Source organism: Furipterus horrens, unplaced genomic scaffold (assembly GCF_987537825.1).
Source record: "Furipterus horrens unplaced genomic scaffold, mFurHor1.1.pri manual_scaffold_9, whole genome shotgun sequence".
NCBI classification, from domain to species: domain Eukaryota; kingdom Metazoa; phylum Chordata; class Mammalia; order Chiroptera; family Furipteridae; genus Furipterus; species Furipterus horrens.
Genome location: NW_028327179.1, coordinates 74,293,909 through 74,307,195, shown reverse-complemented (window position 1 = coordinate 74,307,195; position 13,287 = coordinate 74,293,909). Strand labels below are relative to the sequence as shown.

The 13,287-nt window shown below is 34.6% G+C and overlaps 1 protein-coding gene across 1 annotated transcript in view; it reads right to left on the bottom strand.

Moving 5' to 3' along the window:
* Positions 1–307: 307 nt before the first annotated feature.
* SLC13A1 (solute carrier family 13 member 1) overlaps positions 308–13,287 on the bottom strand; it is a 129,177-nt gene continuing 116,197 nt past the window's right edge. The window contains exons 12-15 of the mRNA XM_090287415.1: positions 11,090–11,199; positions 5,355–5,516; positions 3,807–3,944; positions 308–2,167 (exon numbers count right to left, since the gene is read on the bottom strand). Coding sequence (XP_090143541.1) covers positions 2,030–2,167; positions 3,807–3,944; positions 5,355–5,516; positions 11,090–11,199 — 548 coding nt within the window. The 3' untranslated portion in view covers positions 308–2,029. The remainder of the gene's footprint in view (positions 2,168–3,806; positions 3,945–5,354; positions 5,517–11,089; positions 11,200–13,287) is intronic.

The window sequence follows — 13,287 nt, the reverse complement described above, 5'->3', positions numbered from 1 at the left end:
ATATGATAGGGAAAGGAACAGGTGAACGAACATAGAAAATATACACAAAGAAGCAATATTATATTTTAAGGTTTAAATGGACAAATTTTTCCTTGAAAGAAATGATTAAGTTTACATTGATTGATTAATAAACAAATAATAAAAATGGGTAATCTATCATATAATTTCTCAAATAATTGTATTCCTTTTTAAAAAATTCATCTTTATCTAGTTTACAAAAAAACTAAAGCAGGTCTGATAACTTTCATAAAAATGAAACAATGACAAAGGTTTTTTTTTAATCATGTTTTTATATTAATGAGCCAAGTATATAAGTAAACTTTATTTTTTTGTTGACACTATTACAGATGTTCCCATTTTTACCCATTTTGGCCACTTCCACCCAGTCCCGAATCCCCTTTCCTCTGTCCATTACCACATGGTTGTCTGTGTTTATGGGTTATGAAAATATGTTCTTTGGCTAATCCCTTCACCTTCTTTCATTCAGTTCCCTCTTCTCTGCCTCTCTGACAGTTGTCAGTCTATTTCTTGTATCCATGCCTCTGTTTCTATTTTATCAGTTTATTTTGTTCGTTACATTCTACATATAAGTGAGATTATATGGTATATGTCTTTCTTTGACTGGCTTATTTCACTTAGCAAAATAATCTCCAGATCCATCCATGCTGTTGTAAAAGGTAAGAGTTTCTTCTTTTTTATGGCTGCATAGTATTCCATGTGTAAATGTACCACAGCTTTTTTATCCACTCATCACTGATGGGTACTTGGGCTGTTTCCAGATCTTGGCTATTGTAAATAACACTGCTATCAACATGCATGCATATATTCTTGCAAAATGATGTTTTGGGATTCTTAGGATATATTTCCAGAAGTGGGATCACTGGCTCAAGGGGCAGTTATAAAACATAGCAAAGGTGTTTTTTTTTAACTGTACACAAGTCCTTTTTGTTTTTGATTGTCATTTTTTTCCTTTAGTCTAATTTTGAAATGCCAATAGACTTTATTCTTCCACATCTTGAGAGCTAGAAGGCTACTTCTTTCTACTTTTGTTTGAGTGTTCATTTCTTTTCTCTTTTTGGTTTGCCCATAAATAATTTATTTTTCTCTTTGTAAATACATTAATAGTTTTAATTTTTCATTCTTTGTATTCCTTCCGTTTTTTCATTTCAATGTTGATATAATGGAATTATGTGACTTTTTTCTACATATGTAGACTGAATGATAATTCATTTAAATTTCAGAATCCCCTTTTTTATATAAGATGATATGTATTTATAAAATAAACACAATATGTATTTCTAAGATAAACACACATAAAATTGTTATACATATATACATAGGTGCATTAATAGTTTTACAGTGTTCAGCTTTTTTTTCCTAACAATACTGTATTAATCGTGCAAATCATACATGTACAAAATGTATTTTTCAGTGCACTGAGATCATATTACTCTAACCATAGGGTCAAGTACAAATTGGTCCTTATATATGAGTTTTCTGTTGTTTAGTGGATTCACATTTATTTAACTTAAACTTTACTTTTGTACCACTGGATGACCACAGCTTTGGTTTTTCAGAAAATTCCCTTTAACAACACTAGAGAAATAATTTATCCTAGTACCTAATTAACTTGCATATATTATTTTCTACTTAATAGCTTCATTAGAAGTTTCTCAAATAATAAATTGGTATTTGAAATGTTATACTGAACCCAAACTGTAAGATGAAGCAAATGACCTAAACTCTTTGAAGGTTAAGTTATAAATCATTCTTATGATGAAGCAGGATACATAGTGGTCCATGAGCAAAATCACACCGTGGGCTTCTTGATGAAGGCACTCAGAAACTCTGGCTACATGTCAAAGGAAATGTGGACTCTGAGTTATGACAACAGGTTTTGGGGGTTCATTGAAACTGCAGCAGCTACACCAGGACTGATTTCAAATGTCAGTTTTTCAGAGATAAATTCTTCAGTGAATCCTCAATGGTTCCCAAAACTCACCACAGGATGGCCATAGCACTGATGTTATCATGGCATGGTCTCATTACTAATTACAGGAGCCCAAGAAGGGTAAGTATGGAGGTCAAATATGGGCACAGTCCAGGTGAACATGCCAAGCATCACCACAGCAACACCCACAATTTTAATGCCAAGTCCAGCTTTAACCTTGAACATGAAAAAGAGCATAAATGTCAGTCTTCCAAAAAGAAAACCTATGGGAGAATTGGAATACCATTACAGAAGGTATCTGTCATATTTACAGGTGTACTAAATGATTAGTATAAAATGTTGATTTCATAAAACAAGGAGTTCTTCCACTCATGTCACAAGAGAATCTGTCCCCAACTAAATGCCACTTACCTGAAGAGTCTCAGAGAGGTTCCTGTTAGGAATATACTTACTGGTCATTCTGATTAGAGAAAAATCCCTTTAAAAATCTACCACTTCATGTTAAATCACAATTTGAGTTTTGTGGTTTTGTATTTTGTGGATAAAGTTCAGATCACTATATGAAAACTGGATCCTTCAAAGTCAGTATTATTAATAGTTTACCCTTCAGTATTCTCTTATTGAGATTTAATAATGCCACATCTATTCATCTTTCTTAGAGTTCCCATTTTTCTAGCTCTGACATCATGATTCTGGTGTTCGTTAAACAATCTCAAAGTTGCTTCCTATCCATTAACAGGCAAACTACTGCCCATGAACTGTTTTTGTGAATAAAGTTTTGTTTACATATTGTTGTTGACTGCTTTGTGATACAATGGCAGAGTTGAGAAGTTGTGACAGAGACCATATGGCCCACAGAGCCTCAGATATTTACTATCTGGCTCTTCAAGAAGAAAGCTTATCTTTGCATTCTCTGAATTAAGTTATGGAGACTCAAAGCAAAAGGAGGGTATCTAGCAGTGATTACTACAGAGAGGCCCTTTTCTGTCCATGCAAGCTACCCATTTATTTCCAGAACCTTTTTCTAAATTCACATACATAGAACATTGCTTATGTTATGCACATTTTCTTTACCAAAATGATATTACATAACTTCTGCATAGAGGCATTTCCAGAATTTTTACCTTGCAGGATTTTTGCAACCCATGTGGAAGAAAGGGAGCTGGATTTAACTTGGAATTACATTTGCATGTCAAACTCATAGAATTTACTTTGGTTATTATATTCTTGTTTGTTTTGGTTTGGAAGTTGGCAATCAAAATTGAAGGGAGACTAGAATATTCTCAAGCTAGTTTTTGACTATCACAATGTTTGTATTTGGCAAAAATGTGCGTGTTTTGTCACTTAAATTTTCTATTATTACTTCTCTGTGCTTGCATTTTAGGTGTTGCCATTAGAATCAGAACAAGATGACTTCATCAGGCAGGCACTGAATCTCATGTCTCTTTCAGAGCAAATGTCAATTGCATAAATATTTGTGATAGCAAGTCACAGTGCTTGACTGCTAAATTTCATTAACCCTATATCTTCATTTGCCTAGGTCAAGTTAAATCTAATCTTGCTGTGTAAGTTTAAGCCGTTGTGTTTGGCATACTTTATGCTCTCTTCCTTCTTTCAGGGCATTACTGATACATTCTATATCTCTGTATTCTTGAATGTAAATTCAATGACATGATTGCTTCTGTTATCACTCTTAAAAATGATTCTGTGGCCCATCATACAATCACTCTCAGAAGCAGAACTCAAGCCATGCTTTTATGGTAGTTGGTTAATTTGCCAAAGGAGAATTTAAGACATCACACACACACACAAAAACCAGCCACTGAATCTAACAATATTCTTTCAGCTTACTCACCATGTCCATAACTTTTAGATGGCCATAGGAAAAAACAATAGCATTTGATGGATTTGCTACTGGCAGGAGGACTGCAAATGAAGTACACAGAGTGGAAGGTATCAAAATATAAAGAGGGTTCACGTGAATGGCTTCAGCCTGTTAGAAAAGATAAAAAGGAGTCTAAGTAAAATTTTGAGATGCACCAAGCATCAAAAGGAACAAAATTATAATAAGCTTTCCCAGAAGCAGATTGAAACCTAGAGACATAAAATTATATATATACATGCAGTTATAACTTCAAGGATATTTTTTAGAATGCATCTCTTCTTATTGTTCATATGTTTATTATTGTCCATTTAAGTATTATAGCTCAGTTTATTTAGAAAATAATGTTTTATTTATTCAAAAAAAACTAAATAAAAACAACCATTTATTATTTATTGAATACTAAGTGCTATGCTATGTTCACATATATAAAATATGTGTTTATATAATATACCAAGTTTACATATATTATAAATAATGTATAAATAATATAATAAACTGTATATGTACATTTATATAACTCAGTTTTCACAATGACCTTATGAAATAGCTAGTATAGCCCCAAATAACAGATAAAGAAACCAGGGCTCAGAAAGTCTAAAGTAACTTGATAAGCACACGGCTGACAAGCTCTTCTCGTCATTTCATTAATTTTCCTGCCTCTGTGACAGATATAATTTAAAATTTGCTTAGGGATCATCACAGAAGAAGAATTACTATGATTCTTAATTCATCACATAATTTTCTAAATGCTCTATACTGAGAATTAAAAACCAGAAAAAAATATATTTTGACAGTTTAAACTCTGAACAGTTTTCTAATTTGAAGCAGCAGCTCAAGAACGCCAACATATGCCCCTTGAGCCAGTAGCAGAAAAGTTTCTGAAGGGCAATTCTTCTTAATTTAAAGTGTCTTCCTTTCACCAAACCCATCTATCCTAATAAGAAAAACATTTACTTAAAGCTATTTCTTGCAATTGCTAGCTAGGTAGGGAGAAGGAAAGACAATTTCTCCCTCTCTCTCCTTGCAAATCTGCTTCTTACTTATCTTTGAAAAATTTTCCCTGCGTAATAGAGAACTATCTCCAAGATATTTAAGCTTGAAGCCTGAAGTATAAGCCTAGATCTTCATTCACTTGCAAATCATATGAAGCACTTCTCAGAAATAATCTTCTGAAGAAGTGTCAGAGTTAGACGTCTAAATACTGAAGTTGCCAGGAAACATTGAGGCCCAGAGTCTTATAGCTGGAATATATATAGGTTAATCTTCCCTTTTCCCTGCAAATAAAAACCTGGGTGGAGAAAAAGTAAGTGGTTAAGATCCTGCTGCTTGATGGAAGAAAAGAGTTTTCTTGAGCTGAGGTGTCCTAAAAGGTATTAATGCAAACCAAGACCACTCTATAAGTTACTTCCAGCAGGATCATTAGGGCCCGAAATGATTCTATACCACAAGATGAGAACAAGTCAAGTAGAACATTTTTCTTTTGATGAAGAGTATAAATGGGATAAATGAGATACTCACCAATGGAGCTAATATTGGGAGAAGGATAGTGATGGTAGCTGCATTGCTGGCTACTTCTGTTAAACATGTGACGAGTGAAGAGGAGATCAGAATTATTAGCCATACTGGTAATGATCCTAGAGGTGATAGTTTATTTCCTATCCACTGAGATAGTCCTGACTCCTAAAAAAACAAGTTTGCAATATTTGTTATTCATTAATAATTCATTTTAAGAGATACAATTTAAATGTATAAAAAGCATTATTTGCTCTAAGAACTCAGTTTCTAAACCATAATTTTAATTTTTCACATATTCCTTTGGTTTGGTAGATCTAAGGGCTTTGGCATGTAGAAAATATCAGTTATTCTTATTTTAACAGTACAAATTCTTTAGGAAGTTTAAATTGTCTCCTAGTTTTTTCAATTAAATTAAATTTTATCTAGTTAATATATGTGGACATTTTAACAAGTCAAGTAGTATTTATTATAGGGCTTGAAGAAAAGAGCAGCCCTTCTGATCTACCTCCCTCCACTCCTATATAGTTTCCCTAGAGACAACAGCTTTGACCCAATATGTTATTTAGAGATATTTAGGTATTTATAGTAGTTTTCAAAATTAAATTTTCCTAATTTTCAAATTCAGACATTATTTACTGACTTATGTAAGCATTCAGCTTTCTTACACCATCCACCATACATACATTTCCTCTCCCTCCATTCCTTTACACTCATATATCAACATTTTGTTAACTCAATATTTAAAGCTTACCATTATGATTATATGAATATTGTTCACACCCAATCACTTAGTGTACTGTGATTATATTTACTTTTCTTTTTTTTTTTTATTATTGTTTGTTTTTCCAGGGAATAATGGCCTCATTCTTTGCTTGCTATTCTAAGTACCTATCACTAATTCTTTAGCACACTCTCCAGTAAAATTGGAAAACCAGGCTCAAGCAGACAAACACATAGGTCGTTTTTCTTTTTCAATTTCCCTCGTGGAGATGTCCATCGTGGAGTACTCCCTCCTTCTACTCCATCTAGATTAGTTGCCCTTTATATCTAGTCTGCTGCTGTTGTTCTGAGACCTCTCTTCTCAAGTGTACTACGTACTCTCTTTACCTCCTTCTCGCATGGGAATCCTTTCTTTTTAATGCTGGTGTGTTGGTGGAGTGCCTTCTTCTATGCCCTTCTGAGAACTGGTGCATGGGGAGTAATTTTTTTTTTTTTTTTTTTTAGTTTCTGCATGTCTGAAAACCTCTTTATTTTCTTTTCAAACTGTTTTGATAGTTTTGCTTTTATAAAATTCTAGACTTGAAAGAGTTATCACTCAGCCAGAAAGTCTGATGACCTTCTGATCTTTGATTCATTGTAGCAGTACAAAGAAATCAGCTGTTCTCAAGTTAATAGTTCTGTTATTCTGTTCCTTTCACCCCTCCTGACAAATGGAAGGGAAAATCCTCCATTTATGACACTTCAGTGAGCTACTGGATGTATGAATTTTTATGCCAATGTCAAAGTAGTATTGGCATCCTTTAGAAAAGCTCTAATTACAAGCAGATCAAAAGCTGGTAAAACATCCCTAGATATGGATACCAGATATTATATATGTTATTTGTCATTTTCTCGCCCTGGCTGGTTTAGCTCAGTGGATTGAGCGTCGGCCTGCGAGCTAAGTGTCGCTGGTTCGATCTTCCAGTCAGGGTACATCAGAGAAGGAAAACTCTGACTCCAAAAAACCTCCGCTGCCTTGCGGCATACCTCTTCAGGGGAAAGGCTAAGGGAGTAAACCCCGACAGAAAATCCGGAGCCGGAGTCCCTAAGGCGGTTTGACGTTGTAGTCAACACCGGCAACTCCTGCGGCGCACCTGAACCCAAGCTGTATTGACTCCGTCTTTCCCTTGGACCCTTCAGCTGCGAAGAGAGGGGGGGTCTGCTGCATGGGCAACAGCAGACCCTCCATATTACCCTGCCCAGGCTCTGTAGCTTCAGCGTCATCACAAGATGTCGATTCAACACGGGAGGAGACAGATACCATGTCACTCCCGAGTCGGACTGCACAGCCATTCTCGGCGGTGCAGATAGACTCTTAAGAAGCTACACCATCGTCTCTCGAGACGGATGGCTGCCGACGACGACGATTTGTCATTTTGACATATTTTTGTTAGTTTTTTGGTTTTGACTTCTAGATGGAAAAAAGTCTGCCTAACATTTAAGTCATATTAGCACACATTTATCCTATAATATAACTACATGTATTTTAAGAATGGATTTTTTCTATGTCTGATTAGATGCTGCTGGAATAGGTTTCTTCACATATTGTCACTCCATCTCTGGAAACCATTGGGATTATACCATCACGTGAAATGCTTTGGTATGGGGCACTCCATAGCTCTCTCAGTTCAGAATTTCAAAGTCTTCAGTTCTGGGAAATTTCTTTTATTACTTTTTTTGAAATGTCTTTCTACTTCTTTTATTTTTTTCTTCTTTTTCTGAAATTCCTAGTTGTTGGCTGTTGGATATTTTGGATTGATGCTCTAATTTTTTAATCTCTTTTGTATGTTACACTTTCTTCATCTTTTTGTTTTATTTTCTGGGATAAGTTCAGACTTCATCTTCTAACTCTGCTACTGAATTTTCAAATTTCTGTTACAATATTTCTCATCTTCAGTGGGTCTTTCTTATTTTCTATCCTTTATGTAAAAAGTAACATTCTCTTTTAGTTTCATGTCATTAATGTTTTTAAAATCTCTCTGAGGCATCAATGATAATTTTAAAAAACTTTCTTTTGTTTCATACATCTTCTTTGCTTTTATGTGTTTCTTTTCAATTTTTCTTCTTTATTACTGATTATTGTATCAGAGGCTTTCCCAAGTATCTGATGACTCCAGACTGTCTATTCATGTGTAAAGGGGAGGAAACAAAATAATGATTGAAAGCTCTTGGTGCCTGGGCAACGATTATGAAGAGCATATTTTATGGTAGGGGACTGAGCTGTGAGTCAGTGTCTCATTGATTTAATTTTGTTACGGAGTAAATTCAAATTTTCTACTAAGGAGGATAAAGAGTAGTTGCCTGTCTATTCAGGACTGGAGAGAATATTTGTGACGCTCAAAGCTCTTTATACACTTTTGAAACCATTTTCTACTTTTAGTACTGGTTTAAACCCTAGCTTTCTGTCAAAATGTTTCCAGTTTCTAAATTCTTCCAGTCTCCAATGGATGAATCAGTGGATGAAATAGTTTGTTACTTGTTGGCTATCCTTTTTCAGGCCCATAGATTTCATCTTTGTTTACTATTTCTACAGAACAAAGTTAGTTGCCCCTCAAATATCCTCTTTCCATCTTTTAAATTTTATTAACATATCTTATATGTTACTATTCTTCCCAAAAACTCTTTATCTTTATAGACTGACAATATTTTGGTTCTGTTATTGCCATTTCAGTGGGGAATCTGAGAAAAATAGTAGTCTTCCATGTTTGACTCAGGAGACAAATTTTGAGGACTGTGTAGAAAAAGAAGAGGAGGACTTATTCACTGATAAGAATTTGAAAGTGACTATAAGCTCATCTGAGAGTCTAATCACTTTAAAACATATTAAGCAGCATTTAAGAGAGAAGGAATTGCAATGTTGTGAATTTTTTAGTAGCTGCTATCACACAGTTCCCAATTAGAAGTGTTCTTTACTTCTGGACATTGCCAAACTAATGATAATATGGGAAAAATATTTTAAAAATTAATTGTCTTCAAATCTTAGTAAAATTAGTTTCTAGGGGCATACTTGCCCATAACCAGATTTTTGAAGCTCGTGGCTTCAACCTCACCTCTCAGGGATAGGGTTATTCTGGGGAACCCACAGAAATCTGAGTCAATGTAGTACTAGGATTTTCATAGCAAATTAGACCTCCTTCCATGGTTTTCCCATCCTTCCAGCAAGAGAGCCTACTGCATCAGGCTAAGTCCACACCTTTTCATTTCCTTAGACTTTGCTAGACTATGGCCAATGCTTTTACAATGACTATGAGTGTCCAGTCCACGCGGATACTCTGGGAAGGTGAGATAAAGTTCACAACAATGTCAGAACTGCTGATTCTGATTACCTGACAATTCAGATGAGCAGGCACAGAAATGAAAGTTATTGATTCAGAGAACTCAGATCTCATTACTGCTGGGCTAGCAGAAAACTGTATTTGTCTTATATTTCTCTCATTTATATTTGAGCAGTCTCTAAGGCAAGCCAAATATAGACTGGAAACAACTTTGCAAGTGGCACTCAGAATTTCACCTATTACTAAGTTTTATTGCTGAAAGCTCAGTATCCAAATACAATACAGAAAAATTGACAATAAAGTCAGAAGCAAAAATCAGTCTCCCTATAGGTTATTAAGATGAGACAGAATAGGTAGTTTTTTTTTGTTTTGAGAAGTATAAAGATTTAACTTCCCAGAAACTGAACATCTAGACACAACATCTCTCACAATCTTTTTTACTTTGATGACGGAATAAGAAAATAGAACAGCTAAGAGCCTTGAGTATTTCACAGAAGGCTATAAAATACAGAAATGAGGGGTTTTTAATTTGCCAAAGACAAGAGGATTTTCATGGAATTTTTGAAGCAACCTCATGAACCAGGACAATTTTGAGAGACAATGACCTCCCCAGACTTCTACTTTATATCGACAAGGTAGATAGGCCAAAGAAATAGCCAACTCTAATCCTCATGGTAGTTTTACTTCTCCCTAAAATTAGACAGAACACAATATTAGCCATGGTTATGTAAAATTCTTTCAGGAATTTATTCAATAAATGTGTATTCAGTAATTTTAATATACTTAATATGTAATAAATAATATAATAAACAAATAATGTAATAAATTACTATTACTTCTTATTCTCCTTTGAAAACATTAGATCCATGATGTATTGCAGAGAACTAACTCTGAGAGCTGCTCAAATTCATCATGAAAAAATGTAAATATATAAACAAAATAATGTTTCACTAGGAGTCACTCTATGCATGACTTTTATGATTTTCTGTATTTAAATCCTTAACTGAGGAAACATTTTCATTGATTTTAGAGAGAGAGAAAGGGAGAGAGAAAGAGAGAAACATTAAAGTGACAGAGAAACATTAATTGGTTGCCTCCTATATGCACTCCAACCAGGAACAAAACCTCCAACCTAGATATGTGCCCTGACTAAGAATTGAACCCACAACCTTTTGGTGTATGAGATGACACTCCAACCACTAAACAACTCAGCCAGAGCTATAATTTTTTCTTATTAAGTTGGTTTTTTGGTACTATTTAATAGATTAATAATTTTAATCTTCACTGGCTGGGTGGCTCAGCTGGTTGGAGCATCACACCCATACACCAAAAGGTTATGGGTTCAATTCCCTTTCAGGGGACATACCTTGATGTTTCTCTCTCCCTCTCTCTTCCTTCCTCTCTCTAAAATCAATAAAAATATATCTTTGCATGAGGATTAAAAATAAAAAGTATTCTAACTTTCTTTTCTTTCTTTTGACATGCTGGTACATTATTGAAAATTGATGTTTTATTCTTGTAGCCTGTAAAATGTTTTGAGCTATGATCTCACCTCATCTGTGTGCTGTACTTATGCATGGCTATTGGAACCTGCATCGTTAAAATGATAAGATAAGGTAGAGTATTGCAAAATCTCAAATGTCTCTGTGTTCTCCTTTGGAACAGCCTAGTTAATTGTTAAATATCTTAGACACAGATTATTACCTTACAGCCATCTGCCAAGGCAAACCCTCCACCAACAAGAATGGCTATATCCCACGGCATGAATGACTGGAATTCTTTCCAAGTAATTAGTGGAGAGTAATCAAAAGCAACTGCAAAACAAAAAACTTATAGTTACTATTGCTTAAAATAATAGGATACTTTTTCTTCATTATCATAATAGCCATGTAACAAGAAGGTTTTAACATTCTTAGATTGTTTTTAGGTAGGGGATCTGGACTTTAGCAATTTCTACCTGGCCTAGGTGGAACATATATAACTTAAAAAAAATTATAACTTGGGGAAGTCCTTTAGATTATATTATAAAACAAACATAGATACATTATAACATTGTCATTTATAATGCTATTCATTCACTTGATTCCACTAACATCTTTGCCTACCATTAGTAACATAGTGCATTGGACTATACTATTCTTTGTTATGCAAAATGTCTGGCATAGTCCAGTGGTTCTAATAGCATTGGTATAGCATTATTATTCACTAGTATTTATTTCAATATTTTATTTATGTTTTTCAAATCATAAGGGGGTTTATAAGAGATTCATCGGGATTCTAGGTTAATTCAAAGTTCAAGTTAAATAATTTAAGTATCATTTAAGAGACCCCTAAAATGCTCATAAAGCAATTATCTTAAAGATTTCTCTTGACATTTAGGTTCTGATGGCTCCATAGATTTGTTGAAAAATAAGGTCATCCATGAACACATTATGCCTATTCAACATTTATGTGTACAGGAAGCCTTCTAAGTGAGATTCTATAGTTACTAATAAGCTTCCTTCCTATCACATTTCCCCAAACCTAGCCTTTATGGTTGACTGAATTTTGCTTTTTCTTACTTGAATTAAGGCTATATAGCCTGTTAAAATACAAACATCTTTGAAATGTACCATTCATGTAAAATTTTACATATTATGTATCATTTGCCATTTTTAAACCTACTATGAATAAGTTTATCAGGGAGAAAAACTGTTGAAGAAAGAGAATGGCAGACAAGAGGCAACACTCTCTCTGAGTGGGATTCAGATGTGGGAAACAAGGGTGTTAAGTCAAGCATTGGTTCCTCAACAGTTGCCCCTACCAGGCCATGGGGCTCTGACTGCAATGGTCAGAGTTCTCAGGGTCTCATAGGAATCATTACTCTGTACTTCAACATCTCCTTATAATATACTTTGAGATGTTCTAGTCTCAGTGAAGAACAAAAGGCATTTATTTCTATGTTATACTGTTTACACTTATCATGGCTTAGAAATATGACTCATCAGTCATTTATTGATTCTGATTCAAGGAGCCAGGTGAGTCAATCCAAGAAGAGCATGAATCCCAGTTCCATCTCAGTAAAAAAATAAAATAAAATAAAAAAGAAAGTGAGCCTTTAACTAAGGAAGACTTCTTTTCCTGTGGATTCAAGCATTTTATTATTGCCATTTTTCTGATCAATTTCCATAATATTTACAGAGCATATATGATGTGCCAGGAATGGGGTAGTTTGCTATAAGTGTGTCTTTTGAAGCAGCAAAGTGCTGCTGAGCTCAGATACTTTAGGAAGCTGAGAGGCAGGTTCAGTATTTTTTCCCCCTGCCCCTCCAAAAGAGAGAGAAAGCAAGGGAGAGAAAAAAAGAATGGTAGAAAAGAATAGAAAGAAAGGAAGGAAGGAAGGAAGGAAGAAAAGGAGGAAAGGAGGAAAAGAAGAAATAACAGTGAAAAACCACACTCTATAGTGGTTGTATCAGTATGGTGGTTCCTCAAAACACTAAAATTAGAGTTACCATATGATCCAGCAATCCCTCTCCTGGGAACCTACCTGAAAAATTCAAAAAAATTTATTCACAAAGATATATGGACCCCTATGTTCATTGCAGCATTATTCATGGTGGCCAAGGCATGGAAACAACAATAATGTCCTTTGACAGAGGATTGGATAAAAAGGATGTGGTACATATATACTATGGAATACTACTCAGACATAGAAAGGATGAAATACTGCCATTTGCAACAACATGGAAGGACCTTGAGAATATTACACAAAGCAAAATAAGTCAGTCAGAAAAAGCTAAGAACAATATGATTTCACTCATATGTGGGATATACATAGAACTGAAACTTATAGACACAGACAACAGTATGCTGGTTATCAGAGGAAAGGGGGTAGGAGTGGCAGTAAAGGGTAAAGGGGGCCA